At 32.1% G+C, this 26,918-nt stretch overlaps 3 protein-coding genes across 4 annotated transcripts in view; all 3 read right to left on the reverse strand.

The window, feature by feature from the left end:
- Positions 1–3,385, reverse strand: part of LOC119834517 (nuclear receptor subfamily 2 group E member 1) — a 23,737-nt gene extending 20,352 nt beyond the window's left edge. Inside the window, exon 1 of the mRNA XM_038358906.1 lies at positions 3,376–3,385. Within this exon, the coding sequence (XP_038214834.1) occupies positions 3,376–3,385 (10 nt within the window). The remainder of the gene's footprint in view (positions 1–3,375) is intronic.
- Positions 3,386–9,831: 6,446 nt separating this feature from the next.
- On the reverse strand, positions 9,832–22,470 carry LOC119834323. Its single transcript, XM_038358663.1, has 17 exons — positions 22,210–22,470; positions 21,997–22,137; positions 21,523–21,654; positions 20,579–20,689; positions 18,683–18,747; positions 17,431–17,555; positions 16,864–17,047; positions 15,849–16,059; positions 15,078–15,324; positions 13,357–13,523; positions 12,417–12,585; positions 12,043–12,189; positions 11,767–11,837; positions 11,578–11,691; positions 11,303–11,398; positions 10,708–10,841; positions 9,832–10,184 (listed from the first exon to the last, which is right to left on the reverse strand). Exons 1-17 carry the CDS (start codon positions 22,285–22,287, stop codon positions 9,971–9,973), a joined length of 2,406 nt encoding a protein of 801 aa, XP_038214591.1. The 5' UTR covers positions 22,288–22,470; the 3' UTR covers positions 9,832–9,970.
- Positions 22,471–23,039: 569 nt separating this feature from the next.
- Positions 23,040–25,966, reverse strand: LOC119834240 (protein abrupt-like). Of its 2 annotated transcripts, none has more exons than XM_038358575.1 (7): positions 25,883–25,966; positions 25,467–25,607; positions 25,243–25,386; positions 24,754–24,821; positions 24,180–24,427; positions 23,592–23,775; positions 23,040–23,232 (listed from the first exon to the last, which is right to left on the reverse strand). In XM_038358575.1, the coding sequence occupies exons 2-7, from the start codon at positions 25,587–25,589 to the stop codon at positions 23,079–23,081; spliced, it is 921 nt and encodes a 306-aa protein (XP_038214503.1). In that variant the 5' UTR covers positions 25,590–25,607; positions 25,883–25,966; the 3' UTR covers positions 23,040–23,078. The 2 variants fall into 2 exon arrangements, with proteins under 2 accessions (XP_038214503.1, XP_038214501.1); XM_038358573.1 differs by having other exon boundaries at positions 25,683–25,953.
- Between the last annotated feature and the right edge of the window lie 952 nt (positions 25,967–26,918).

A 26,918-nucleotide genomic window follows, 5' to 3' on the forward strand; every position in this document is an offset into this window, starting at 1 on the left:
TTCTTAAGGACACTGAGTAAATCGCGGAAATTATAATCAGAGTAGATTCCAGCGAACTTAAAACGTTGCGATCTGATGGAAATCAACCATTTCTTAACGGGAAGTTAACATTTATCTAAAAAATAAGTTTATTTACAACCGAGTTCCGAAAATGAGAAGGTTCTACTCTGTGTATATACCCCTCAAGGGTGAAAAATAAAATAACATTGTTACTATAAGCGCTGCTCCTCTCATTCATTTGAAGTCGTTGACAGCCAAGTCTAATGGTACTAGTTAATAGATACTATCTTACTACATATAATTTACCAATTTCAATCACCAATTCTCATATCAATCAACAATTCAATTAAATTGCAACGTATGCCTGGGTAGCCCTTATAGAAGTTATATTTTACGCTCTGGGTGGTTTTAGAGTCGGTTCAATTTTTTTTTTTTTTTTTTTTTATGTCACAGTCGGCAATGGAGCTGGTGGGACGCCTGATGGTAAGCGCTACCACCGCCCATGAACATTTGTAGAGGCGTAAAGTCGATTTCGAGTCGACAGATCTTACGCCTCTACAAATGGATTGCCGACTTTAAATTGGGAAGGGATTAAGAAAGGATTGGCAAGAGGAATAAAGGAAAGGACTGGGAAAGGGAAGGAAAAGGATATGGGCCTCCGGCTCCCCCACTCACCGAACGAAACACAGCAGAATGCTATTTCACGTCGGTCTTCTGTGGGGGTGTGGTACTTACCCGGTGCGAGCTGGCCCAATTCGTGCCGAAGCGTGCTCGACTACCACATACAAATAAATTAAAAAAATATATATATTCCAGACACAATTAAAGCATAATCTTAGTGCCATAAGAGTTTAATGATTTCTAAACGACATAATAACGATCACTTGCATTTACAATTGTAAAAAAATTGTAAAGTAGAGTCGATACAGTAGAAAAAAAAACTCTACACATTCAAATCGAGATCGAATCAATTTGTAAATGAAGTGACCACGCATGCATAGCTTGCAATAGATCAAAGTGTTAATTTATTTACAATGTAGATAGGCAAATGTAGGGGGGTTGTAATGTATGTGTCGGTGCGCCGATGCGTGCAGCCCTGTGCATCGAACTCCGGCTAATCGCGACTAAATTCTGACACTCGTGTGAAACAACACACTCTGCTCGTAAAATCAATTTTAATGTTAATAATATTGTAGCTTACGGGTTATTGGTAGTATCATAGGGCCTGGATAATCCGGGAAATGGAAAAATATGCAAGTATATTTTAGGCATGCCCAAATGTCTCGATGCTTTGCATAGGGAAATGTGAAAGTGACATTGGATTATTATATTTTTGAATGATTCTGTAGTTGATGGTCTACAACGTGTTTATTACTTAAAACCACACGTTCAGTGATTTTCGTTATTATTATACAATGGGTTTAGGACATTACTAGATTATTTAAGAAGGGGGACTATTAATCTCGTTGAGGTCATTAAATATTTACTTCTGAGAATCATGATTAGTATACAAGTACACTTAACCATGATTCTCAGAAAGAAAATATTGAACAAATTCCAGATTTCATTAATACAATTTATCAAATACAAACATATTCATAAAGAGAGCTTCTTACATGACAATTCAATGGAATAGTATTCTGTAGACAATAGATAAGCCGATGTATCTACTCATAATGTACATAGTCTGTGTTGATTTAACGAACTTTGTGCGATGTGGGCTTATGACGAATGACTCTGACGATATATTAGTGTCAAAGCACATACAGGCTGTACTTTAATCCTTATACATAATGTGGACTCTCTGACAGTAAAAAAAATTGTTTTTTTCAACAATACTTAGTAGGATGATAAAAGTAATTAAGAAATGATTTACAAAACTACTCTTTGCTATAAATCTTCATACCGGATAATTTTTTGGGGAAACTACTTTAACTATCATTTTCAACAAAAAAAGTATTACCCTTATTTCAGAATTAAATCCCGATCAACTACAAAGTGATAAACAGTTTCATTAAATAAATTTATCAATTTATTTGAACATTATTCACATCACCACAGCTCAAAATGGTGATAGAAAACATTGTGAGAAAACGTGTCCAAGAATCAAAAGTTTGACGGCGTGTGTATTCTGCCCATAGTCAGTTCGGTATATTATCTGAAGCAGGACATATTATATCGGCTGATGATGATGATGGGATGATTCGCTGAAGGTGCGTTTTTTGTATATCTACCACCTAACACTTTGTTGGTGATGTATTAAACCCAAAATAAATAAATTTAAACGGTTGAGGGGTCACCGTGACGTCGTAAAGCAGTACTAATTCTAGTGTGGAAAAAAGACAGACTTTTATAGATTGTCTAATGCCAAGTAGGTATACCAGGTTTGAGAATACAACGCAACAAAGTACTAGTTCTAATTGAGCTTCTAAGATTTAACCCACATACCGACACAGATTAAGACAAGCAGACCAACACAGCTAGTTAAATAGCTTATAAAAATTTAACGAAAATTTAAGCGAGAGTAAAGGGAAACTAATGATTTTGTAGATATTGTCTTTATACAAACATCCTGTATATATTGCTCTAAGATAGAACGAGGGTGTGACAAGTTTCCGTTCCCAAAACGAGCCCAAGTCCGTCCCTTCAGGGCTCGCTTTTCTCATCTGAATAATCTTACTCTTGTCTCTTTGCCTAATATTAATTTGGGACAGTGAGGATTGTTTAATTTGTCTATATTTGCTAAAGCGCGTGTTTTAAGTTGTGGAAATTTTATTTTATATAGAATGGAATAAGTCACTAGCTAACCTAAATTTAAAAATTTGCAATAAATTTATATTATACGTACTTTAATAATTTAATTATAAATTAATAATGACTTTTACAAGTCAATATATAATATGAATATACAATACATAATCATAAAAATATTTTTCAGAACAAGCTCAAAATAAACTATTACTATGAAATTTATCGAGATCAATTCTTGACTCGTATAGTTAAAAGTTAGAGAGGAAATCAATCTTGCTATTATACATATTAATTAATAAAATTTGTTAAAACATAGTAAAGAAAGTAACATCATTTCCAAGGGCTAATTTTGTTAAAAACTTATTACATAAGTATTATGTAATAAGTTTTTATTTTAGGTGAATTGCATACATGGCAATCTGCATTTTATTGCGTTGGACTTTTACAATAATTCGTCATAATGTTTAATTATTTACTTTTATGTCAAAAGAAATAAATAGGTCCAATAAGGAATGCTTTATAAATAGGTAAATACATCAATTTAAGTTACTTTTATTTTTTACACATCTGTCAGATTTATTTTATTACCACATAATAAAAACAATTGAATCAAAATCTACTGACCTGTTCCCATCCTACGGAAGGCCGCGACCGGCGTCCGTTGTTTTTCCCAAAACGTCGACAGCTCGACTTTTAATTTGTGACCTCTTGTTAAGTACAGCTCACCACTTATATCTTCTATTTATTTAAAACCTGCGCTTTATAAGAAGTGTGTAAATAATAACACACCTAATTAACGATGATCACTATTAATATATGAAGTATTTATTTGACGGTAAAACTCAAGACTAATTGGATTTATAATTCATAAGTATTAATTTGGTTTCGATAAAAAAAATTATGGTGACTTTCTATACGACTTCACCACCGAGTCACGGCTTTCGACAGACTGCTCCAATAATTGTGATCTTTGAAGCCGCTGCGGAGATCGCGAGTCACATCATCCCCTGATTACATCGGGGCCCACCCCTCGAGTGAGATAGCAAGTAACAATAACCCCGAGCACGAGCGAGACACCTGTGATCCCATCTTGTGGCTCGGTCTACAGGCTACATTGTCAGGGTATCGGTGACGGCGATTTTGACCGTGGTATGTATACAAATTTATTTATTGATTTTACGTTTTTTATTATTAAAAAATATGTATTCATAATTATCAAATTTATTCCATAGCAGCGTTTTTCAGTTAGGATTTTTTTTATACAAATACAAATAAACTTTTTTAATCTTTATCTAAACAAATATTGTGAATAATTTTGACATTTTAAAATAGTAAAATCGAGATCGAGCTAGCTTTTCCATTTAAAAATTTTACTTAAAAATATAATTTCGTTTCCACTGTAAACATTAAAATGTCAAGTAAGAACTAGGGGATAAAGGGAGCTAATTGGCTGGGCGTCGTGAGCGACCAATCGGTGCTTGCCTTTTATATAGGGGGCGGTCCACGGAGCTTTTGAATTGAAATCGAGCTACGAAGCGAAAATGCCACGTGCGACATAGACTTAGGGCATATTACACTTTCTAAAGGAGTTTCTTACCGCAAGATCATTTAGAAAATACGCTTGTGTTTGTATCCGCTGCCCGATCGAGCATAAGTGATCCGGTTCACATTGCCACATTACTCTTTGCTTTATCCTGCCTTTGTCAAACTTAATGTCAAATCTTCTAACTACGTATTGAATTGGATTTCTAAAAAATCTTTTCATATTAGAATATAGGAGAAACGATTTGTGTGTTTGCTTTTAGATGCAATTTTAAAATTGACATGATTAACGATGTTTATATTAAAGGCAATGGTCAATGGTAATGCAACGTACCTAATGCTATTAATTATAGATACATATAGAATTGTGGTTTTGGGCGGATTCCCAGTGTACAGTGATAATATAAGATTGAGAGAATACAAGATATAAGATTTAAACTCATTCACTTCCTTTTTATGTCACAGTCTGCAAAATAGCTGGTGGATCACTTGATGGTAAGCGCTACCACCGCCCATGAATTGTCCTCTTTAAACGACAAGGGATTTAGAAGGAATTGATGAGAGGAACTAAGGACAGGACTGTGACGGTGTAGTAAACGATCATTATTATGATAGTGTGGCATTAAGTAGGTAGAATGCTATGTTACCAACCCGTCTACTACAAGAAATATATATTACTTGCATAATACACATATATGATATGAATATGATTTTTTATGAATCTCGTAGCTACATATTCCATATTTTATATTTTGAACAAGCGAACCGAATTAATTTTTTTGCACATCGACTACTTAATTTTTTCTTATATATTTGCTGTAAATAAAATCCGCTGACAACTTTTACAAATATGTTTTCAGACTCTACATAGCATAGTAATGAATTTTATGTATGTGGTGTCTGTTAAAATATTCAATCACATCGAACATTGACTAGTGCATTTAATTGTTTTATTCCCTTATCATAAAAGAAGTGTTTTTCTACGATTTAAATAATAATCGGCAACGTTAAATCTCACTAAATAACTACTAATGCGTGGCACGTGACCGCGGCACCCGGTCTTTGAAAAACAACTTACACAAAAGCTCAACCAGTCTATAATAATGACAATTATATAGGCACTCCGTGCTGTATATTTAAATTATATTTTCCATAGTAAATACTGAATGCACATCTATAATTCTAAATGCACATCTATAATTCTAAAAATCTGTTTTAAACGAATTGTGTTTATTAATTAGTGCAGATTTAAGCTCACTATCTTGAAAGATATTTCAATAATAAAAAAATCGATCGTGAGGTACCTTGGCATCTCAAAAGCGATGGAATACCTTAGATTTTTTAAATATGTTGTATTTATATATTTAGATTTTTTAAATATGTTGTTTTATATTGTGTTTATTTAAATGTTACTATTATATATTATAGTAGATACTATTGTCTTCATTTATTTTAAGAACTTAAATTTCCCTTATAAAAACTTTAGATTTTCAAGAAGATTTTATCATTTAACTAATAAAGTTGTGTTCCAGAGTGAAAAAAAGGAATTTGAACAAAGCCGTGGGCGGCACACACTTGATGAGGTGGTCACCAAATGTCTCCTCACTGAGGAATGATACTTATTTACATTTATAATTTTTTATACTCTGGGGAGCTAGTATCTAATTAGTTTTACGTTTAAAAAAACATGACGAGATTTCTTATTCAAATTACTTAAAAAAAATGGCATCAGCGAATTTCACATTTAAAGTACATGTGAAATTCCCACAACCCATTGAAAAGTATGAAAAGAAAACTCTGTATATTTTAAATCAACACTCAATTTTAAAGCAATTTTAAATCAGTTACGGGTGATTGTTTATGATTGTTCTCTTTTGGAAAAAATAACATATGCACGGGTATAGAGGGCGCGAGGGTGACGAGGGCGGTCGTCGACATCCTACGCTAGGGATGCTAATGGCGTTTTGTAATACAAATTTTGGTTTGGATAATTTTTAGGATTTTTTCCGAAAACCTTATAATTTTATTAAAATATGTAATTATTAATTATTATAAAGTTGTTTTCAACAGCCGTTTAATCTAAACTCAGCTGTGCTGTTTTATTTAATAGGTATTTTCATATAATCTAGAATAGCATAGTAGGTTAATTATGTAAAACTTAGTAGGTGTCTGTTGTAAAATACAAAATTAGTTTGAATACTATTTTCAGCCAGTAATAAATAGTTAAAGCCATGATATTTATTCATATCATTATGTCCTTCGTTTTTTTGAGCAAGTAAAACCAAACGTAGGCAGCCCTAGTCAGTGATAAGCACTTGAACACATCAAATAATGTGCGCGTGACTGGACTATTGTCGGCCGACACCCAGTTAAGCTCTATTTGTCCAGCGATGATGAGTGTTTAATAAGTTCCTTGATCTGCTACTTTTGTTTTGTAATTCTAGTTTCGGTGCAGGTTATCTTACACTCTTTTATTAAAAAAAATATTAATAAAAGAATATTTACCTAGATACCAACCATTTAGTCGGTTCTTCGTCGTCGTCGGTAAAAAAAAGCAGTGGTGGCTCAGTGGTGAGAACCTCAGACTTCAAAATCGATAAGTCGGGGTTCGAGACCGGGCGAGCGTGCAGGAAATAAATTGATTTTTCAATTTATCTGCGCATGTAGATAACATCACCACTGCTTCAAACGGTGAAGGAAAACATCGTGAGGAAACCGGCATGTCCCAGAATCAAAAGTTCGACGACATGTGACATCTGCCAACCCGCACTTGGCCAGCGTGGTGGATTATGGCCTGAACCCTCATAGGAGGCCTGTGTCCCAGCAGTGGGAACATATAAGGGCTGATGATGATGATGATGATGAGTCGGTTCTTGTTGAATCTACATATTTGATTCTTAACTACTGCACTTGTATTTTATTTAAATTCACTCTTTATACCACTATATCTTTAGAGGACTTTTAGGAGGCGATATTGAATAAATATATGACAATTCCGTGGCTATTATCTTTAAGTTTATAAACTTAAACTATAGTTTAACAATTGAAAAAACCAAAGTTTATACTCGATAGAATCCACGAGATATAGTTTTTTTATTTTATTTTAGAGAAAGACAATTGAATTTTAACTTATAGGCAACTTTTTAGTTTTAGCTTATAAGCCATCGCCCATGATCATCTGCAGGGGCAGGTACCTACGGCCGGCAACTTATTTGCCGGCTTTTTAAATTGATAGATATATAAAGAAAGGCATGATGTCAGAATGCATATGAAGGAAAAAGGAAGCGACATGTGAACGATACTATTCGAAGAGAACACAATGTGTACTGTATGCCTTAAGAAGATATGCCTCCCTCCCTCTCTCATTGGGTAGAGACCCATAGCAGCGAAGTATCAATAAAAATATTGCAAAAATGGGATCAATATTTCGTTTTAGAATAGATGAAGTGACGTGGGTCAGCCGTCAACTAGTTTATATATTACTTATATGGATTAAATGATGCCAGGATAGAGTAAGTAACATTCAACAAATATGTCCATCGATCAACTTGTTATTCGAATATAATTTACTTAATTATTTTAAATTCGGTCAAAAACTCAAATAACAGTTTATCTTAGTTACATCTATAGATATAACTAGCTGCGCCCCGCGGTTTCACCCGCGTAAGTCCGTATCCCGTAAGATCATCGGGATAAAAAGTTGTCTATATGTTATTACAGATGTCCAGCTGTCTACGTAACAATTTTCATTGCAATCGATTGAATAGTTTTTGCGTGAAAGACTTACAAACTTTCGCATTTATAATATTAGTAGGATTTAAACGCATTATAAATAGGTAAACCAAACCTTTTATTACAATCTTAAATTAAAACCTTACCTCGCCTTCAAGCGGTGTAAGAAAATAGAGGGAATATGGCCCTTTTACGTGAAAATTATTTCAAAGGAGGTACAACTGAATATGTTGTCATATTCAAAAGTACAACTCATCCAGTATCGTGCGCCTTACATTCGCAACCGTCTTACTTTTGCATCATTAGAGAGGTGATTTAGCGTAAGAAATTATTGGAGAAGGTAATAATTTAACCTTAACGACAAAATATCATACCAAAATATTTAAAACGATCTAATTGTTTAAATCCTAGTAATATAAATATGAAAGTTGGTGCGTAATATGATACATGCTACTTATTCAAAAATGGTTAAAGCATGTATTATCATAAAATGTAGGCTCGCTATTGAATTACAGGTATTTAATATGTGGCTTCTTATTATTTATTTTTTTAACAATAAAACTTTAAATTCTAAAGTCCATGGAGGAAAATCATTATATTTGCAATGATTGTAGTTGAAATCAACTTTTAAATCGCATAAAAATAATTAATTTTCCCATGTGCCATATCCATGACATAAAAAGATTGGGCTAGTAGAGGCGACCCTTCCTCCAGTCTCCGGTGTGACGCTCCACACCTGCACTGGTGACAAATGAGCACTTCGGACAAAAATCGCGCCCGCTCACCGCGTTTGGCTGAATTAATTCGTCTCGCGGTGTCTCTTGGTGCGTCATCTCCCTACATAGATCTATTTCAGTGATAGATGTGCTATACCTTTATATGGACTTGTCCGTAGAATACCAATACAGTTTCCAATACATCAACGCGCTTCATCAAGGCTGAATAAATGATTAATTACTTTGTGAATTGCTAAGATTATTCTGTAATTATGTAATATTAATATAATTTAATATTTTCACGTTTTTACTTCTCAAGGGCTCTAGGTACATTTATCCACATTTCGACTTAAATAGGCTGATGCCTCTCAGGGTTGATAAACTAATTAAGTGATGAGTGATTCGATCTAACATTATTATAGTAAATATAATTTATAAAGGTTATTTCGTTGGAATTACAGAATTTTATTAAAAAAATGTACACATCTATAATTTGGTACGTCGCAGCGCTCACTCGTAGCGAGCACTTAGCTGATAGCCCGCGGCACTCTGATTTATGTCCCGCCGACGTTCCACTGTGACAATTTATTTCAATTAACGCCTGCTCCGCCCCTAGCTGTTTACACCAAATTATAACAAATCAAAATCAAATAAATAATAGAGACGTTCACGTAGACACAGAATTAAAATATTTTTTTACTTAATCTCTAAACGTCTTATCAACCCCTGTATATAGGTATCTGTCGTGCGTATTTTTTCCTCAATTGAATGCTAAACAGTTTACTCAGTGAATCCCAATTGTTCCACAGAATTCATTTGTTCGCTAAAAGCGTGACTATTCTCAAATCCAACGACGCTTGGCAAACACAGAGCGGCGGCTCGCGAAAAAGTCCTTTTAAAAATGTTGCGGCACGTACGCGAAGGAGGGGCATCCATTACAGCGAAGTGCTGGATGTTGATTTAACGATTTAAATCAACGAAAAGTAAATAACTTTCCATTGTCCGCTCGAATTAACTCATCATTTATTTTGCGGTTACATATCACTTTTAAAATTATACGTAATTCGAACATATTTTCATAAGTTTACAGATCAGTAAAAGAGTTTAATTAGTATGAATTTATTCTTAAAGTTATAAATAACATTGAATATTTTTAATGTTACATTCCCAAATCTGACCGTATATTTACAACAATTTGAACCTTAACTCTTAAAGTAGAAAAGCTATCTTTACACAGCAGCTACATTGCCTAATTTGTGTACAATTGTTGTAATTATACTAATACCATTTAAGAATGTTTCGATTGGCATGTATTCGTCGTTGTTATGCATACGCACGGCCATGTTAACATTCGGGGCAAAGCCAAGAGCAGGAATGCCAAGTTTCCGCAAAACTAGCATATCTGAAGTCGCTGGACAGACGACAGGCTGAATTTTTATATTTCTGAAACAAAAATAGTATTGTACGTTTGTATATTTTCGGCATTAATTTGTGTAGGTCTGATTGTGGTTCGTATTACGAGTAGAGAACACGGAGTTAAGTTTCGTCTTCCTCAACCATCCCAGTCCAAATCTTAATTCCCGTCATCGATCCATTGTTTCTTAAAAGCGGGAACTTATTAACAAAACAAACAATTCATATTTATTACTTAAATTATATTCTGTTAAAGTTTTGATGTGTGATTAAATCCAGCCATTTTAAAAAATTAATGTTTTAAGTATGCATTTATGCATTTTTTGTATTTATTTCACTCAAATTCGGATTTGTACCTTTAAGGCAAGTTTGATTTTTTTAAAAGAGCCACAACAGTTTTCTTGCCGGCTCTTCTCTGTACAAAACCCTGCTTTCCCAAGCTGAGTTATAAATTTATTTCTGTATGATGACGATACAAAAGCGCGTATAAACGAAATCAGGTTAATTAAACAAATGTTTAACGTAGATTATAACAGGATAATTGATACGTTACAATTCCATAGCAGCATCCTGAATTGCGAGCCAATACGGGTTAGAGTCGTCCACTGCAGTCGCAGGCGACACTTCGTCACGACGAATATATTCAATTTTGGTCAGCGGTCCTGCTGCCTCTCGCCAAGAATTGACCTTATTTGCACAAAATAAAACCACACACACATCAATATTTATATTCCCATAGTTTGATAAGTAAGTAAAAACAAATCATAATATCGATACGTATTATTATATTATTAAGAGGGTAGTGTCAGAGAGGGGCTATTTTTGTTACATATTTTTTATTATATATATTTATGATACTGTTAACATAATATGTTTTATACTTGACTCATAACATTGTACTTAGTAACGAACTATATTATTAGTATGTGTAGTAGTAGATGGTTTGGGTGTTATAATATCATTCACGTTATACATACATAGAGATAAAATAAGTACATAAAACAAAACTATAAATATTACTTAAGAACGGTTATATAAAATGCTAATTTTTCTTTGTAGGAATAATAAATAATAATTGTGCTTAAAATTAATAAAACAATTTCTTCGTAAGTATACGATAATTAAAATATAGAGTGGAAGTATTTTACCATATCGTCAATATCAGTCACATTTGCGTCGGTGGCCAATCTCATATCAATTACAACAGTCATTACATTAGGAATTATATTAGTTGCGATGCCGGTCTGTAATTAGATATCACAGTTGTGTTAGTTGGAACAAATAATTAAATAGTTATTGTACAAATATATATTTTATACTTAAAACATTATAAATCATATGCATTCATGTTATCACACATAGATATTGCATTATTTTATTTACTACAAACGTGTTCACTTCAGTCATTGTTAAAATATCTCACCTTAATAATGTTAACATTTATCGAAGTTGATGCTCCCCAATCGAAAGGAGTACTATTCGTAATTCGTTGTTGTTCACTTCGAAACGTCATCACAGAATTTAATAGACCCTGAAGCTACATAAAGAAAATATTATGAAATATTTTGTTTTTAATCCGAAAGATAGATATGTATTAGGAGTTGGTTGGTACCTTTTCGATGACGTTGTTCTGTTTAACTTGTGAACCATGTCCTCCTTGGCCATATATAGTCATATTGATTTCTGAAATGTTTACGTAACTACTTTTACTATGTTTGGATCGATTATTTCAGTTTTTTGTTAAAATAAATTATTTAGTTGTAGGTATAATGTGTCATAACTATCGTCAAAACGATATTTAGATTTTTAGAATTAAGATAGTAGAAAAACAAACTACGAAGTATAAAAAAAGTTTTGTAGGTACTATGCGATACTAAACACTACTAACGCCATGGTCTTCTGTCTTGATATGTAGAAAAGAACAAATTGTCTGGACTTGTCAGTCCTTCATCTAATGCAAAGCCAACGTTTAATCTCTTAAAGAAATCTGTTTTTACAAATTCTTTTATTCCACGATTCCCTCCGATTTCTTCATCTGAAATTGTTTAACATATATGAACATATTTAATTAATTAGCACACAATATTACGTACATATTCAACGGCGAAAGGATTTTTAAAATCGGTCCAGAAATTCATGAGATTAGAACATTAAAAAAAAATTAAAAATTAAATGCTAGTAGGTATTGAAAATAGAAGATACATAGTAAACAACAGTGATTATTATTTATGTTAGAAAAAATTATGTGAAGTTAGTTTTTACCTGGCAGTATCGATATATGAATAGTTCTATCCAGGGTAATGTTATTCAACTTAAGTCTGCGAATCGCCTCGTAGTGTTGAATTGCAAGACTTTTTGTATCTTGTGCGCCTCGTCCATACAAATTTCCATCTACAATAACTGCTTCAAATGGAGGATAGCTCCACAGGTCCTGAAAACGTTATTTTTTATAATATTTCTTATATGTAACAAACGTAGGTAAGTGTATACAATATAATATCCCTCAGATATAATAGGCTTGTGCCAACGACTATTTCTAACTTTAAAGCCCTTCTCAAAACCCCTGTTTGTATAGGTTTGAGCTCCTCCAGCGATGTAGTTTTTATTTTATCAATTTTTGCAAATCTCTGTCCTCGCACATTCCTATAGGTTTTTTAAGTTTCGGGTATAGAAAAAAATCGCAGGGAGCCTAGTCCGGTGAAAATGGTGGCTCATATCGTCGAGCAATGATGAATGACTAGTGCTATAGAACGAACGAACCATGGTTATTCGACGATTTTAAACAATTTTCTTAATAGCTTCGACGATATCTTCTGTTGTTTATGTGCTGGAGTATTCAGAACAAGGTTCCTTGGTGGCATCTTCTACACCATCTTGTTTTTACCACTTGTAAACATTTTTTTACTAAGAGAAGACTCACCAGATCAATGTGCACAAGTACTCAAAAATATAATTATAAGTATCCATTTTAACAACTAAAATACAGTAATAGAGTAATTAGATCTACTTATGTAGGTACTTGAAACTGAGTACATATCATTTTCGTAAGCGGGACCAATAAAAACTTGATAATTGAATATACATGTTCGACAAGACTTGGAAAGTCATCTCACTTCTTGAACACATAGAGTACCTATTCTTTCCTAATACATCCGAGTAAATCATTGTTATATATCTATCATAAAGCAATGATTGTACTTACTTCGTAAGCATCAACGACATCAGAATGAGTGTTTAACAATATACTGGGCAAATCCGGTCGCTTCCCAACCCAGGTCATAATACACACTGGAAAACTTGCTGGTCTATAAATAGCTATTGGTAATCCAATTTCTGAAGCCAATCTTTTCCAAAACTCTACGACTAGCTCTGTAAAAATAATTATATTTATGATATGACCTGTGGGTCCAGGGGTAATATAAAGTGCCTTTTACCCGTGGTTCAAAGCTGTTATGTTGAGATCATAGAGATGGCATTATTAAGAAATTAACTACTCTAAAAATAATACACGAGTTTAATCGCGATCAAGTATCGCAATTGAAAATGACGATTTCATAATAGGGTGCCAATGCCGCTTATTGCAGGCTATACCACGGCTGGTAATGCATTTAAAAAATATTTTATTAGGCTTAACGAAAACCATTTTTTTTATAAATATGTGAAAAATTAAGCCTTATTGGGGAAAATCAAGTGGACCGTTAGTTAAACATGAAACTTAAAATTAAAACCTTTTTTTTGCACACATCATAGATAAACTTCTTAGTTTGTGAAATACTACTAATATTATAAATGCGAAATGCGAATTCGCCGTGGTATATAGTACCTATATAGCCTATGTCGCTCAGTAAAGATGCAGCTTTCTATTTTCTAATGGTGAAAAAAAAATTGAAATCGGTCCACGTTTTGTTTTTTTTCCTTTAACTGTGACTATCAAATTAGCTCCACATTCAGGAAAAGATTTTAGTGTTTAGAAATGTAACTATGCGTAATGTAAGTAAATATTAACAGTAATGGCGTGCCATTAACCTACTTTTTTAAGATGATTAAACATGTTTACATTGATCTTTATCTAATTATCTATTTTTTTATGAATAGCTTATGGCATCTTAGGGACGTTTATATTATATTTTAAACACAAGTAGGTCGAATTCATCTTATTTAGAGGAGCTAATGCATGAAGATGATATTTTAATTAACAATTGCAAAATAGGACACTCCGAAATAAATAAATTCATCAAATATTGTTCTTCTGAATATCATAATTTCTTGTAAAAAACATATAATATATTTTAAGGGCAACGACCTAATGGTAGTACCTCCCCATGTTCACTTTCCTGTACCACAGTATAAATATATCACAGTACAGATACTTCCTAAAAACTTCGATAGGCTTGGCTCACTCACACAAACATGCTCATAGATAAAACATCTCATGGCAGCACTGTCAGTAGTAAGTGCTTCGTCTTTATGCTGATTTTGTGGTCGTCGGGTAACATATGTAAAGTGTATGTATTATTTATATAATGCGATAAAAATCCATTACAATCTTAATAACTAAATAATTTTTTACCCTACTACTAAGTTACCATACTGTTCCATGATTATACTATACCAGTACGGTCGCATAATATTAACAAAAAAGCGTGTTAAAAATGGTAGATGGCCAAGGGCAAATGACAGATATCAGTTAGTAGTATACACTTTGTTTTAATTAGATATCATTTAAACGATCATGAATATTCAATTAATTCAGTTTCAGAATTGTGCGATATGTTAAAAAAACGATAATATTAAAAAAAATAAGAATATTTATTTCAAAAACTTAATTTAATGTCAATGTAAACAGTAGGTAGTTAGAAAAAAAAATTGAATTTCATTAAGTCAATCATGTCGTTTCTAGTAATAATTTGATGACATACTAACCATAATTTTTACTTTTGCTGGTATCGATACGAATGTATTCTCGTAATCTATTCACAGCTGGGTCCTTTTCATAGTCGTCTTGTAAATTTGACTTATTCTGACTGGAGAGAGACTTACAAAAAATTGAATGTACATATACCACGAGAATAAATGTTTTTATGTTAAACATTTTAACTTTCATTATGTAAACTTTATATAAAAATGTATACGTCTCACACCAGCCGCGCTCTACGCGAAACTTATCATTCTACGCTATTAGCAAAGACGTAATTAGTTGTCTATTCATTTTGTTCACACATTGTATAATTTAGTACTGCTGATAGTTGAAAGCTATGTTTGATTAGGTGAAACAGCTAGCGGTGCCTAATACATAGATACCTACTAAATAGAAATTATATTATCAGCTTTATTTATATTTACTTATTCCTTAAGTCCTACTAGATATTACTAGGTACGTTACTTTATAATATTAAATCCGAAATATATTTTTTTATTTTTTGGAATAGGTACTTCTAATTTCACGAAACTTCAAGACTGATGTGGACTAAGATTTGTCAATGGACGTTTGCAAGTTGTTATTAGAATTTTTTATACAGAAAAGTAGAAAGAAGAGTGGTACAAAAGTATAACAGTCCATACAAATACCTAGCCCTAGAATCTTGGTCTACCAAGTCACCCACTATACTATATAAAGCGCATTAAGTTGACAAAAATAAAAAGCTTAAAATTTTAAAGTAAATGTTTATTATAAAATCTTATAACAAATTAATTGTTTGATTTAGAATTATCCGACAAGTCGGGTAACTGGCTAACACTCGCAGGTATATATTCCACATTCGAGATATTCGACTGATCTTCCCTCTGTTTTTCTTTTTCCTTCTCTTGATGAGCTTCTAATTCATAGAGAGCTGAATACACGCCGTTCTTTTCGATTTTCGCCAGTATTTTTTTGTCGTGGAAGGAATGACAGTGGGGATTACCTCTGCAAATAAATAATTTGTAAAAACAACAACCAAGTAAAAGGGTGTTTGGCAACCTAGCTGTTACATAATATTTGAACATTCAATGGAAACATTGAAATGGCAGGCGACCAAGCGAATATATTAGTCCAATAATTAAATACTAAACAGCCTTCAAATAGGCAGAACTAGAAAAAATTGAATGGTGAACACCTGGCAGGCACCAGCTTTGAAACAAAACTTTTTTATTTTAAAAACTTTTTTATTTTAAAGCTTGTGGCTATCATAAAAAGCGGTTAACCTAGTAAAGAGTTATGAAGTAACAAACACAAAAAATACAGTCGAATTGATAAACCTTCTCCTTTTTGAAGTCGGTTTAAAATACATTTTATATGATAAAATATTAAATACATTTGATAACATATTAGGAGTGACAGTCAATCTAACTTCATCATTATGAGCCCATATTTGGTCTTATTTCATGGCCACGGGGCGCCAATAACAAATTAGGTCATAATATACCACACTGACCAAGTGCTGATTGGCAGATGTCCCATGTCATCGAAATTTTATACTTGGATACATCGGTTTCTTCACGTATTATCCTTCACCGTTTCAAGCAGAAATGGTGTGGATAATGTGTAAATAAATTGAAAGATCTATATATTATGTATTTCGTGCATGCTCTCCTGAAATGCAACTCACCCTAGACTTTTCGATAGAAGTCGGAGTTCCTTACCATTGTTGCTCATTGAAACCTTACAATCCTTTACTAAATAAAAGCATGCTATCGCAAGCTAGTAAGCATGTACTCCATTAAAGCTTACCTATTCAAAACAACATTGCCCTTAGTAATGAGGAATGCCATACACCGATGGTTACGATAGTCGATACATCGCCAGCGTTTAATTCCCGTGCTCTGTGTCGACTGAAGATTGTACATAAAACGATTCAATATCACTTGCAGAGAACCTCGTATGGATACCGTGAATTGGAGATTTGTCGATTTCACTGAAAACATAATATAAAATAAATAAATAAGTAGAAAACATAGCATTAACTAATAAAAAAATAACATTTATTTCGTAAATAGCCACTATAATATATGAAGTTTTTTACGGGAGCTAATAAGATTTTTAAAATCGATAAAGTAGTTTTCGATATTAAATTGTTTGGTAGTAAATGACAAATCTATGTGACGATTAAAATTGCTTTTAGAAGTTCAACTGAATAAATAAATGTTTGAGTTTGAAAAAAACAAACAAAAGGTTCTCTTTATAAGAGAATATCTTTACCCGCGGGGTGCAGCTGGTATATCATAATTCTTCCCAATTAACAATTATATTTCTGAAAATATTAATAGGACAAAAAAATGTTTAAAGTCATATCTTTACCTGCATTATCTGTGGCTTTGTCAGCATCTTGTGATACATCGAGGTTATCTGAATCATTAGTATCAAAATCCATGGAATACTCATTGTCATTGTCCCTTTCAATATCAGTACTGGCGGTCTTTTTTCTGTTAAAAATATGTGTACAGTGAATCTCCGGTAATCCGATAATAGTTTTGCAGAGAGGTGTCCTGTCTATCAAATTTTTCAGAGAATAGAGTAGTGCCTATGGACCCTTTATATATTTCTTACAACAGAATAGGTAATAATTTAACAAAAGTCAGATCCGATGTTATACTATGAAGTACAAGTTATGTATATTATTACGTACGTCAAATTAAATAACGCAATAGATCAGTGATTCTCAACCACTGTGCCGCGGCACTTTTGTGTGCCGCCAAATTTTGTAAATATATAATAATGTTAATATTATTAAACTACATCATTAAAAAAAAATTAATATGAATAAAAATATTAATTATTTTATTATTTGATTATTTTATATTTATTATAGAATATGTCTCAAGTCGGCGCACACTTGTCATTTCTGCGTACAAAACGTGTCGTTTTAGTGATAGTTGGGACTCACAAGGTGTTGCATAGTAGATACTGAACTTTTTCTTTCGTTAAAATTGGCAAATGTATGTGATTCGGTTTAATATTAATTTATTTGCATGTAGCCTCAATTTATTAATTTGTAAAGTTATTAACTTTGCAGTACACTTATCCCCCGATTACACGTAATTTCTTGTTTTCATACGTTTTCGCTTTTATACGGTTTTCCAAATAAGTTTTTTTTTATTTTATCGCACTCTACTAAATGCTTCTGTGATTGAACGCGTGCGCTGTGTACACATCTCAACGGGAATCCCGAGCTTATGTGCTGACTTTCTGCACACACACACTGTGTCTGTATTTCTTCGCATAAAGTTTAACCCCTAAGCAGCAGCAGGCAGCATATTTCGTATATTTAAAATTTTTGTCATAAACTATTTATGCAGTGTGTCGTAGTAAGTAAATAATTTTTATCTTTTTCTTTTTGTGCCGCCCAATTTTGAAATCGTTAAATATGTGACGCAACAAAAAAAAGTTTGAGAATCATTGCAGTAGATCCTCCAGATACCTCGGTTATCCCGGTCCAAAATTTAATGTGGTTTTCAATAACGTAACAAAAAATCGGTATAACATTCACTATAATCTCTCTTATAAAATGAATCAATAAATTAAAAATGTTGAACTATAAACAGTAACTTACACGATAGGAGTAGCAGCACTGGGTTTGATAGATATTTTTCTTGCCGTAGTTGGTAAACTTAAAGCCTGAACAGATATAAATATATAGAACCATTAATATTGTCATGTCATGTCATGTGTTTAATATTAACAACAACTACACACAGAGAAACGATATTACTAATATATACATAAAAGACAATATAGTTTATTAGGCGGCCTTGTCAGTAATAGTGATCTGTTCTTCTTCTCTTAGCCAACCGGAGAAAAAGGTAAACAGCCAGCCCAGCATGTGCGTCACGACAACTTTTTCTCGACCAATTTTTTTCCATTTTTGATCGTTTATGGCTATTGTCCCTAACATAAGCGACAAATACTGCTCAACGTTTCAGGTCAAAAGAAGATATGGCATTTTTCAAACAAACGACATAATTTTGTCTACAAAACCTAGTTTGGCAGCAAAATTCTATCGAGTTTTGAAGAATTTAAGTGATCTCGTCGTCTCGCAAATAAAAATAAAAATTGTGACGATATTTATATATAGGCACTTATATATTCTTGCGTGAGATATTTCGTGTTGCGTATGCTAGGTCTGCCGCCTGCAGATTAATATAAACGCATGCAAATGCTTATACAAACACGTATAAAGTAATGAATATAATAGGTATATTAAATAATAACAAACTTTGCTCATGGCCAGTAGTCAACAATAGAATTGTTACGTTTTATCCTGAAAGTAAAGAAATACTGATGTTTAAGTGAAGTAATAAAATGGTAATAGATAATAAGATTTGATTTACTACAAAAAGCTGTATTTCATTTAATTGGCTAGGATACCACGTTTTTTTTTTTGTTATAGAAAAAAATCAGTCAGCCATCCTCATTTCACAAGTAATGTTAATAATGTTCTACAATTTAATCATAGACAACCAACAAGAATATTATAAGTTTGCTTGATCGACAAGATTTGACGATTGGTCAACAAAGAAAATATATCTAAGCGATTTTATCGATCGGTATACATAATTAAAATATGGTTAACAAAATCATTCATCGGAATTTTTTTTTTTAAGATGGTAATATGCGTTAAAAGTGGGCGAAAGAACAACTAGCGAAAACACATTGTACGATACTACCTATGAAGTTTTTGGTGTACAGAAAAGGTATAGTGAGGTTAGTGTTAGATTAACTATAATAACCACCACAGGAGTCGAGCGAGTCGAGCGATGCCGCGGCTCGCTCGAGCAGGCTGCTCGGCAGGTGCGAATCGACTTATGGGTGTATCCTACTAAAACAGACTCAAACTGTGAAGGGACACTACGGAATCATTAATTTTGTATTTTTTTATATGCTGCACAAATTTAACTAATTGCTTACACCTTAGACCTCTGGATGCTTACCAAGATTGAATAAATATCATTTGTTAGCTATGGTTTGCGACCAATCCTCTATATTGCTGATAGATTTCCCTTTAAGCTCACAAATACATAAATACTATGCTAAAACTTTAAAACAACAATATAAAATCACTTATCATAATCATAATCACCATCAGACCAGGCTTAAATCTTCTGCTGGCTGCATTTAGAGCTAGTTATAGGATTTAGACTATAATGCTAATCCAAATCAATAAATATAAACAAAACCAAACATGCAACAACAAATGTAAAAATACCTTCTATCCAAGGCCAGATTTGAAGTAGAAAAACAATATTATTTATTAAAACATTAAATTAGTAAGTTCAAATTGTAGGTTTTTATTGTATTTATTAAATTTCTGTACTTATACCTTGTTACTGCAAAACTAATGAACAGATACTTCATTATTTTTTTATGAATTTGGTCTGTGCTCCATAAGGGAATGGGATGTTTTCAAAAAAAATTTTTAAACTTTTAACTGATGACATTTAACACATACTTGCTCTATAACTTCGCTACATTTTCTCTTCCTGTTGGTAGAAATGTCTTCATCTTCTGTGTCCTTTTGTGTTAATACTGTTTTATTATGTGTTGGTCTTGTATCACTTTGCTGAAAACATTTGTTATCTTCACAATTAAGATGACAATTATCATTATATTCATCAATTTTACAAAAATTAAACTTTAATTAATATAACAAGCATTTTTTTACTTCGACATCTAAATAATTATATCGCAAAACTACTTATATTAATGTCATAAATGGTTGGAAAAAAAAATAACAACACACATTTCCAATTACTCAGTTATAATTATATACATATAGTATTGACAAAAACTATTTAACTGTTTATCTATTCATTCATATGAATCAATCCCATGTAACACTCAACACATTTAATTTAATTTTTAGTTTTATAGCATTGAAATGCTTTATAAATTAGAAATTTTGAAAGAATAGAAAAAATTTGATCACGAGGCAGGATTCGAACCTGCGTATCTTGCCTAACCGTAGCAACGCCTAGCCTCTCGGCCACCCGTGATCCTGCCACAGTAAATTGTATCGATTTTTTATATTTTAATATTTTTTTTTCTATTCTTTCAAAATTTCTAATTTATAAAGCATTTCAATGCTATAAAACTAAAAATTAAATTTAACAAAGGCCGCGTTCCATCGATACAATATTGTAATCATTGAAATAATGTTTCGTATTGGTTGTGATGGTTCTTAATCATCTCAATAGATGGCGTGGGGTGCCCCTTAGGCACATGAAACCGAAAGAGTAGAAGAAATTCGATTACTGTGGCAGGATCACGGGTGGCCGAGAGGCTAGGCGTTGCTACGGTTAGGCAAGAAACGCAGGTTCGAATCCTGCCTCGTGATCAAATTTTTTCTATTCTTTCAAAATATCTAACATTTAATTTAATTAAACCAATACTTACAACTGATTCAAGGCCTCTTATATGTAACGATTTAGCAGCTTCCATAAATGAGGTCAAATTTCCAGGTGGAACCATAACTTCTCCAGTATAGATATATTCTAACAAAAGTGTAAGTGTAGATTGAGAAACATTCTGAAAATTAAGAATAAAACTTAAAAATTTTGATTAACAATGATACTAATAGCAGGAAAATAACAAAAAAAATATAGGACTACACATTTCATATTTCTTATTACATTTAGTAAATGTAGTAAATGAGCTGGTGATTCGCTTGAAGCTACCTAATGTCATTTGGTAGGGTATCCCTAAATGTGTTGACCATGTTTATGGATTTATAATGGAAAAAATGTAATGGACTGAGATATCTCTCTCACATAAAAATAAATAGACTTGGTAACTCAGTTTGATAATATTGAACTTATTATTATATTTGATAATATAATTTACGATAAAATAAAATTACAATAAACTTACGTTAAGAAATATCACAGGATGTGGACAAGGTGCTGAAGTAATCAACTCTTTTAAATATGGACTCGAAAGTGCCATTAATACTTGGTGAACTTTAACAAAATGACCATCAGCCGCTAATGTCATATCCACAAACTCTCCATTCTAAAAAATTGTGCTTAAAAATTTACTTGTTTATTTCACAACAACTTCTTCATCTAAACAAACCGTGTTTACCTGCTGTAAGGCACAAAATCCCCCACAAATATTTGCTTTATGCGAATCCCATGAGAGCGAAAATTGTGAAAAAACCATTTTAAAAAATTCCTAATAACTATATTATTTTAATAGAAATGACTTATGTTAGCCACCACAATAATTTTAAAACAAACTTTTGCAGTCAATGTGATATTATTTTCCCAGTTTCTACAATTTTCAACAATAAAGTAGCTGACAGTGACATTTACATCATGAGTTTTGACATATGACAGTGTTACCACTTTGTATTGTATTTCGGAACTGTGTAGTTAATAGAATTATTTAGGTACATACATCTTAAAAACTCACCAAGTTCAACTGGTTAACTGACTTATAAAGTGATCATAGTAGGAAGTTTATACCACGATGATATGCTAGCTTGACCAGACGGTCTTCGGAATTTCTATGTATCAAGTGATTAGGGTACATTAAAACATTTTTGCCAAATCTTGATTCTGACCATCATATATTAATAAATGACACACCGCGACATCATTATTTGAAACTAACTTGTCGTAGGTAAATCACAAAAACACTCGAGACATAATGAGTATCATAAATTAAAAATTATCAAAAAAACAGACTCAGAAATTGTTGTTATAATCATCTCAACGCTGAAAATACCTACGTCTCCGCACAGCCGCTATCATCGGCACTAGTCTAAAACAATTATGAAATATGTTTTCTCTTTTATAGTAACAATTATTAGCATAGAATTATTAAACAATCAAATAATAATTTGGAATTCGAATACAAGGCATTCAGATCATTTACATTACACAAAAAAGAAATTGTGAATTAAAAACAAATTATATAGGCAGGTAATTTAATTAAATATAAATAATCTGCTAGCTGTCTCTCTCAAATTCCTCCATTGCCGCATCTATATTGCTATGTTCCTTCTTCTTGACTTCTATGCTTTTTATTGACGCATATATCAGATTAGATTTTACTTTTTTCATAATTTTGTCATCATGGAATGGGTGGTTATGTACATTAAGCCTAAAATTGTAAGTAAAAAAATGATATGTTTTCAATTATACAGCATTTGAAAGGTATCAAATTGAATATTAAAAAATTTGTATTCTGGTTCCTTTCATTTAATTTATTAGGAAATGGATTTCCCTCCGCGGCTTCACCCACAAAGACAAAAAAAATAGACGGACCAAGGTAATACCGCATAGTTCTCACCATCTATCTTATAACAAGTTTCATGTAAATTGAGTGAGTGGTTAAGTCGTGAAGAAGAGACAGAGTTTCGCATTTATAATACTGAATGCTAAACAAAACATATTTAAGTTATAACAGATAAGATATTACTGATAGTTGTTAATATTTCTTATTTCTACTATCTCTTATACCTTTTTGTTATCAAATCTCCTTCTGTATCAACAAAAGCTTTGCATCGTTTTCTCCTATAATCAGTACATCTCCATCGTCGCTTAAAACCTCTGTGAGATTGATGATGCATGAGATAAATATAGCGATTTAAAATCAATTGCAAAGAACCTCTATTAGATATTGAATATTGTTGATGTTTATAATCTGAAAAGAATTAGTCTGTAAGTATTTAAGTGTTTAAATTTATTATGAACATACAATATTCAAAACCATAATAAATTAATTCTGTAATAGTTATTTCAATGTACATAAACATATTATAAAATATTAGAAGATTATTAACCTAATCTGCGAACTGCAATATAACATGAATTCCTACTGCAAATCTTGGAAATATTAAATTGAAATGAATTCATATTATATGTCAAAACTAGCGATTTATATCTTAATTTTTTTTTTCTAGAACCACATTGTCTATTGATGACAACAGCATTAGAATTGGTGCAGTAGTTTGATGTTTAGATGCAGCAGTCCTTTGTTATATAGCATCTAGTGATTTAGAGCATTATTGATGTTTGAATTATAAACAAAAAAAAGGAAATACCTACCAGTACTAACTGTAATATTTGCCATAATATTAGGAGTTTCATTATCTTTATCAGCAGTTGGATCATTAACATTAAGATTATTAGCCAAATTCAAATTTCTGTCAATGTTTATCGGGATTTCTGGGATATCCACTTCATTTAAAATAACATTATATAAATTTTTTTGTATTATGTCTGTTGAAGAGTCCTTACTGGACTGAATTTCGTTTAAATTAATATTTTTAGACATATCAGGAAAAGTGGTAGGGCTAAAAATAATGAAATATTAATAAATATATAGGACTTATTCTTCAGCCTTAGACACTACTAGCTGCGCCCCGCAGTTTCATCCGCATAAGTCCGTGTCCCGTAGGATTATCGGTATATTAAAAAGTTGCCTATATGTTATTCCAGTTGTCCAGCTGTCTACATACCAAATTTCATTGTAATTGCTTCAGTAGTTTTTGCGTAAAGAGTAACAAACACACACACATCATAAACAAACTTTCGCATTTATAGTATTAGTATGATTAGTGGGATGTTAATAGTATCCATATATCTTAATTAAACTTATTAAGAACTTAAGTAAACATACACAACTTCAGGCAGATCAAGAGATGGTTCAACATTATTATTGCTTCCCATAGTTTGTGGCACCGATACCTAAAATAAATTAAATAGCAGGTATTGCTCTAATAAAGTTATAGAGCAGAGTGAAAATGGCATTATAGTGTCTATTGTCTCAAAAACTATTCACTCTCAGGGCAGACCGCTAGTCTTTTAATAAAGCTTAGAGAAGCTGTGGATTCATGACATGAAAACTTCAAATTAAATTTAATATGTGAAAAAGCATTCAAATATATCTCTTACTTAATTTATTTTTCTGAGTCAGCCAAGTATCAACCAATAATCAAATATCTCTAGCACATAATATTAAAAGAGATTAATTAAATCAATTCAGTTTTAAATGATTAATTCTTTATAATCATTTTCATATCAAAATAGAAAAATAGTTTCCTAAGACTTAATAATACGAAGTATAAGTTATTGACTCAATGTTATGTAGGTATTATTTATACATTACTTGTAAAGATGACAGTTCATTTAGACCTAATAGCAGCAACTGTGAGGCAGCTTTGAGAAATGGTTGTAAAATATTGAGTGGTACTTCAACTTCTCCGGTATAAATGTATTCAACAATAAGGCCTAAAACCTCATGACTTATATCCTAAAAATAAAATTTAGAATGTAACTTCAAATTAAAAGTGTAATTTGCAATTAAAATTTTATGAGTCAAATTATACTTACTGTGAGGAATATTATAGGATGGTCACAAGGTATTGATGATATCAGTTCTTTTAAATATGGACTAACTAAAGATACAACATTTTTATGAACTTTAACAAGATGTCCTTCTACTGCTAAAGTCATATCCACAAACTCTTCTTTCTAAAATTCAAAAATGATTGTAAGTAAATGTTACAGAATGCTATGCAAATTGCCAACAATTTGCCCACAACTCACTTGCTGTAGGCAAGAAAATCCATGTCTCAACTTCTCCTTATGAAAATTCCAAGAGAGATTATAATGTTGGATGGACATCGTTTCAGTCAACTATGATCTACTTATGGAGAGTAGACGTGGATCGACTGTTGCTTAGTGCTTTGTAATATAATTCTGCGTAAAATGTAAATTGCAGAACAACATAAACAAAAAAAGATTACCAAAATTCAAAATAGTCTTTCTTCTGTATAAATACTATCACAGATAACATACTATACTAGTACTGTTGTACTGTTGTCTGTTACAGTATTACCACAGATATGTGACAGTAATACCACAGAATACTATGTATTATGTTATCTGTACTGTACTATACTATACTAGCACAGAGAATTAATTATTACGTTATACTACTTGTACTTATTATTCTGTGGCTTTACTAGGCATGAGCCATAAGTATGAAATCGAAAATACAAGTTACACTATATTTTCATGTTATCTGTCGCCGTACTTACTAACATAGTACATATGTTTTAATAAAATTACATTTATTTCCATGGGCTTAGGGTTGCAATTTCCTTATGAGATGAAGCTAACCTGTGATAAAGCGGTGATAGCGAGAGGTCTACTCGTAACTAACACCATTGGTTTTCAAATCAACATAAGTAGTATATGTTAATTTTTTATTTTTGTACTATACTAGCGGCGCCCCGCGATTTCATGCGCGTAAGTCAGTATCCCGTAGGAATATCGGGATAATTTTATTTTATTTATTTATTTTAAATAAAAAATCGAGCAACTATGAAGACTCATTTTGTTAGTAACAATATGCTTAAAAATTATATTAGTGCATTAAATTAGAAATTGTCCTATTCTATCCTATACCATTGATGCGAATAATTTGCAACAATGGTTTACATAAGAAGTTGCCTATATGTTATTCCAGTTGTCTAGCTGTCTACATACCAAATTTCATTGCAATCGGTTCAGTAGTTTTTGCGTGAAAGAGCAACAAACACACACACATATCCTTACAAACATCCGCATTTATAATATTAGTAGGACAGGAAGTAAGATAGTAGGATAGTATTAATAGTAAAACTAGAATGAATGGGCACGATAACAATAAAACAGAATTTAGTTGGATTGAGTGTTTGGTTGATTCCCGCGATGTTTTGATAACAATACTTAGTCTGGCCATAAATACTGTTACACTTAATTATAAAAAAATATTACATTTGAATTTCGAATCTGTCA

This window comes from Zerene cesonia, chromosome 19 (assembly GCF_012273895.1).
Source record: "Zerene cesonia ecotype Mississippi chromosome 19, Zerene_cesonia_1.1, whole genome shotgun sequence".
Taxonomy (NCBI): Eukaryota; Metazoa; Arthropoda; class Insecta; order Lepidoptera; family Pieridae; genus Zerene; species Zerene cesonia.

What these genes read in the sequence shown, in the direction of transcription:
- LOC119834240 (XM_038358573.1), bottom strand. Translation starts at nt 25,760, where the DNA reads ATGTCCATCCAACATTATAATCTCTCTTGGAATTTTCATAAGGAGAAG. An exon ending in CTTGATCTGCCTGAAGTTGT is followed by an intron (nt 24,428 to 24,753) that starts GTATGTTTACTT and finishes CATTATTTTTAG; the next exon opens with CCCTACCACTTTTCCTGATA. An exon ending in AAATATTACAGTTAGTACTG is followed by an intron (nt 23,776 to 24,179) that starts GTAGGTATTTCC and finishes AATTCTTTTCAG; the next exon opens with ATTATAAACATCAACAATAT.
- LOC119834323 (XM_038358663.1), bottom strand. Translation starts at nt 22,287, where the DNA reads ATGGTTTTTTCACAATTTTCGCTCTCATGGGATTCGCATAAAGCAAAT. An exon ending in GATTTTGTGCCTTACAGCAG is followed by an intron (nt 22,138 to 22,209) that starts GTAAACACGGTT and finishes ACAATTTTTTAG; the next exon opens with AATGGAGAGTTTGTGGATAT. An exon ending in CAAAGCCACAGATAATGCAG is followed by an intron (nt 17,048 to 17,430) that starts GTAAAGATATGA and finishes TTATGTTTTCAG; the next exon opens with TGAAATCGACAAATCTCCAA.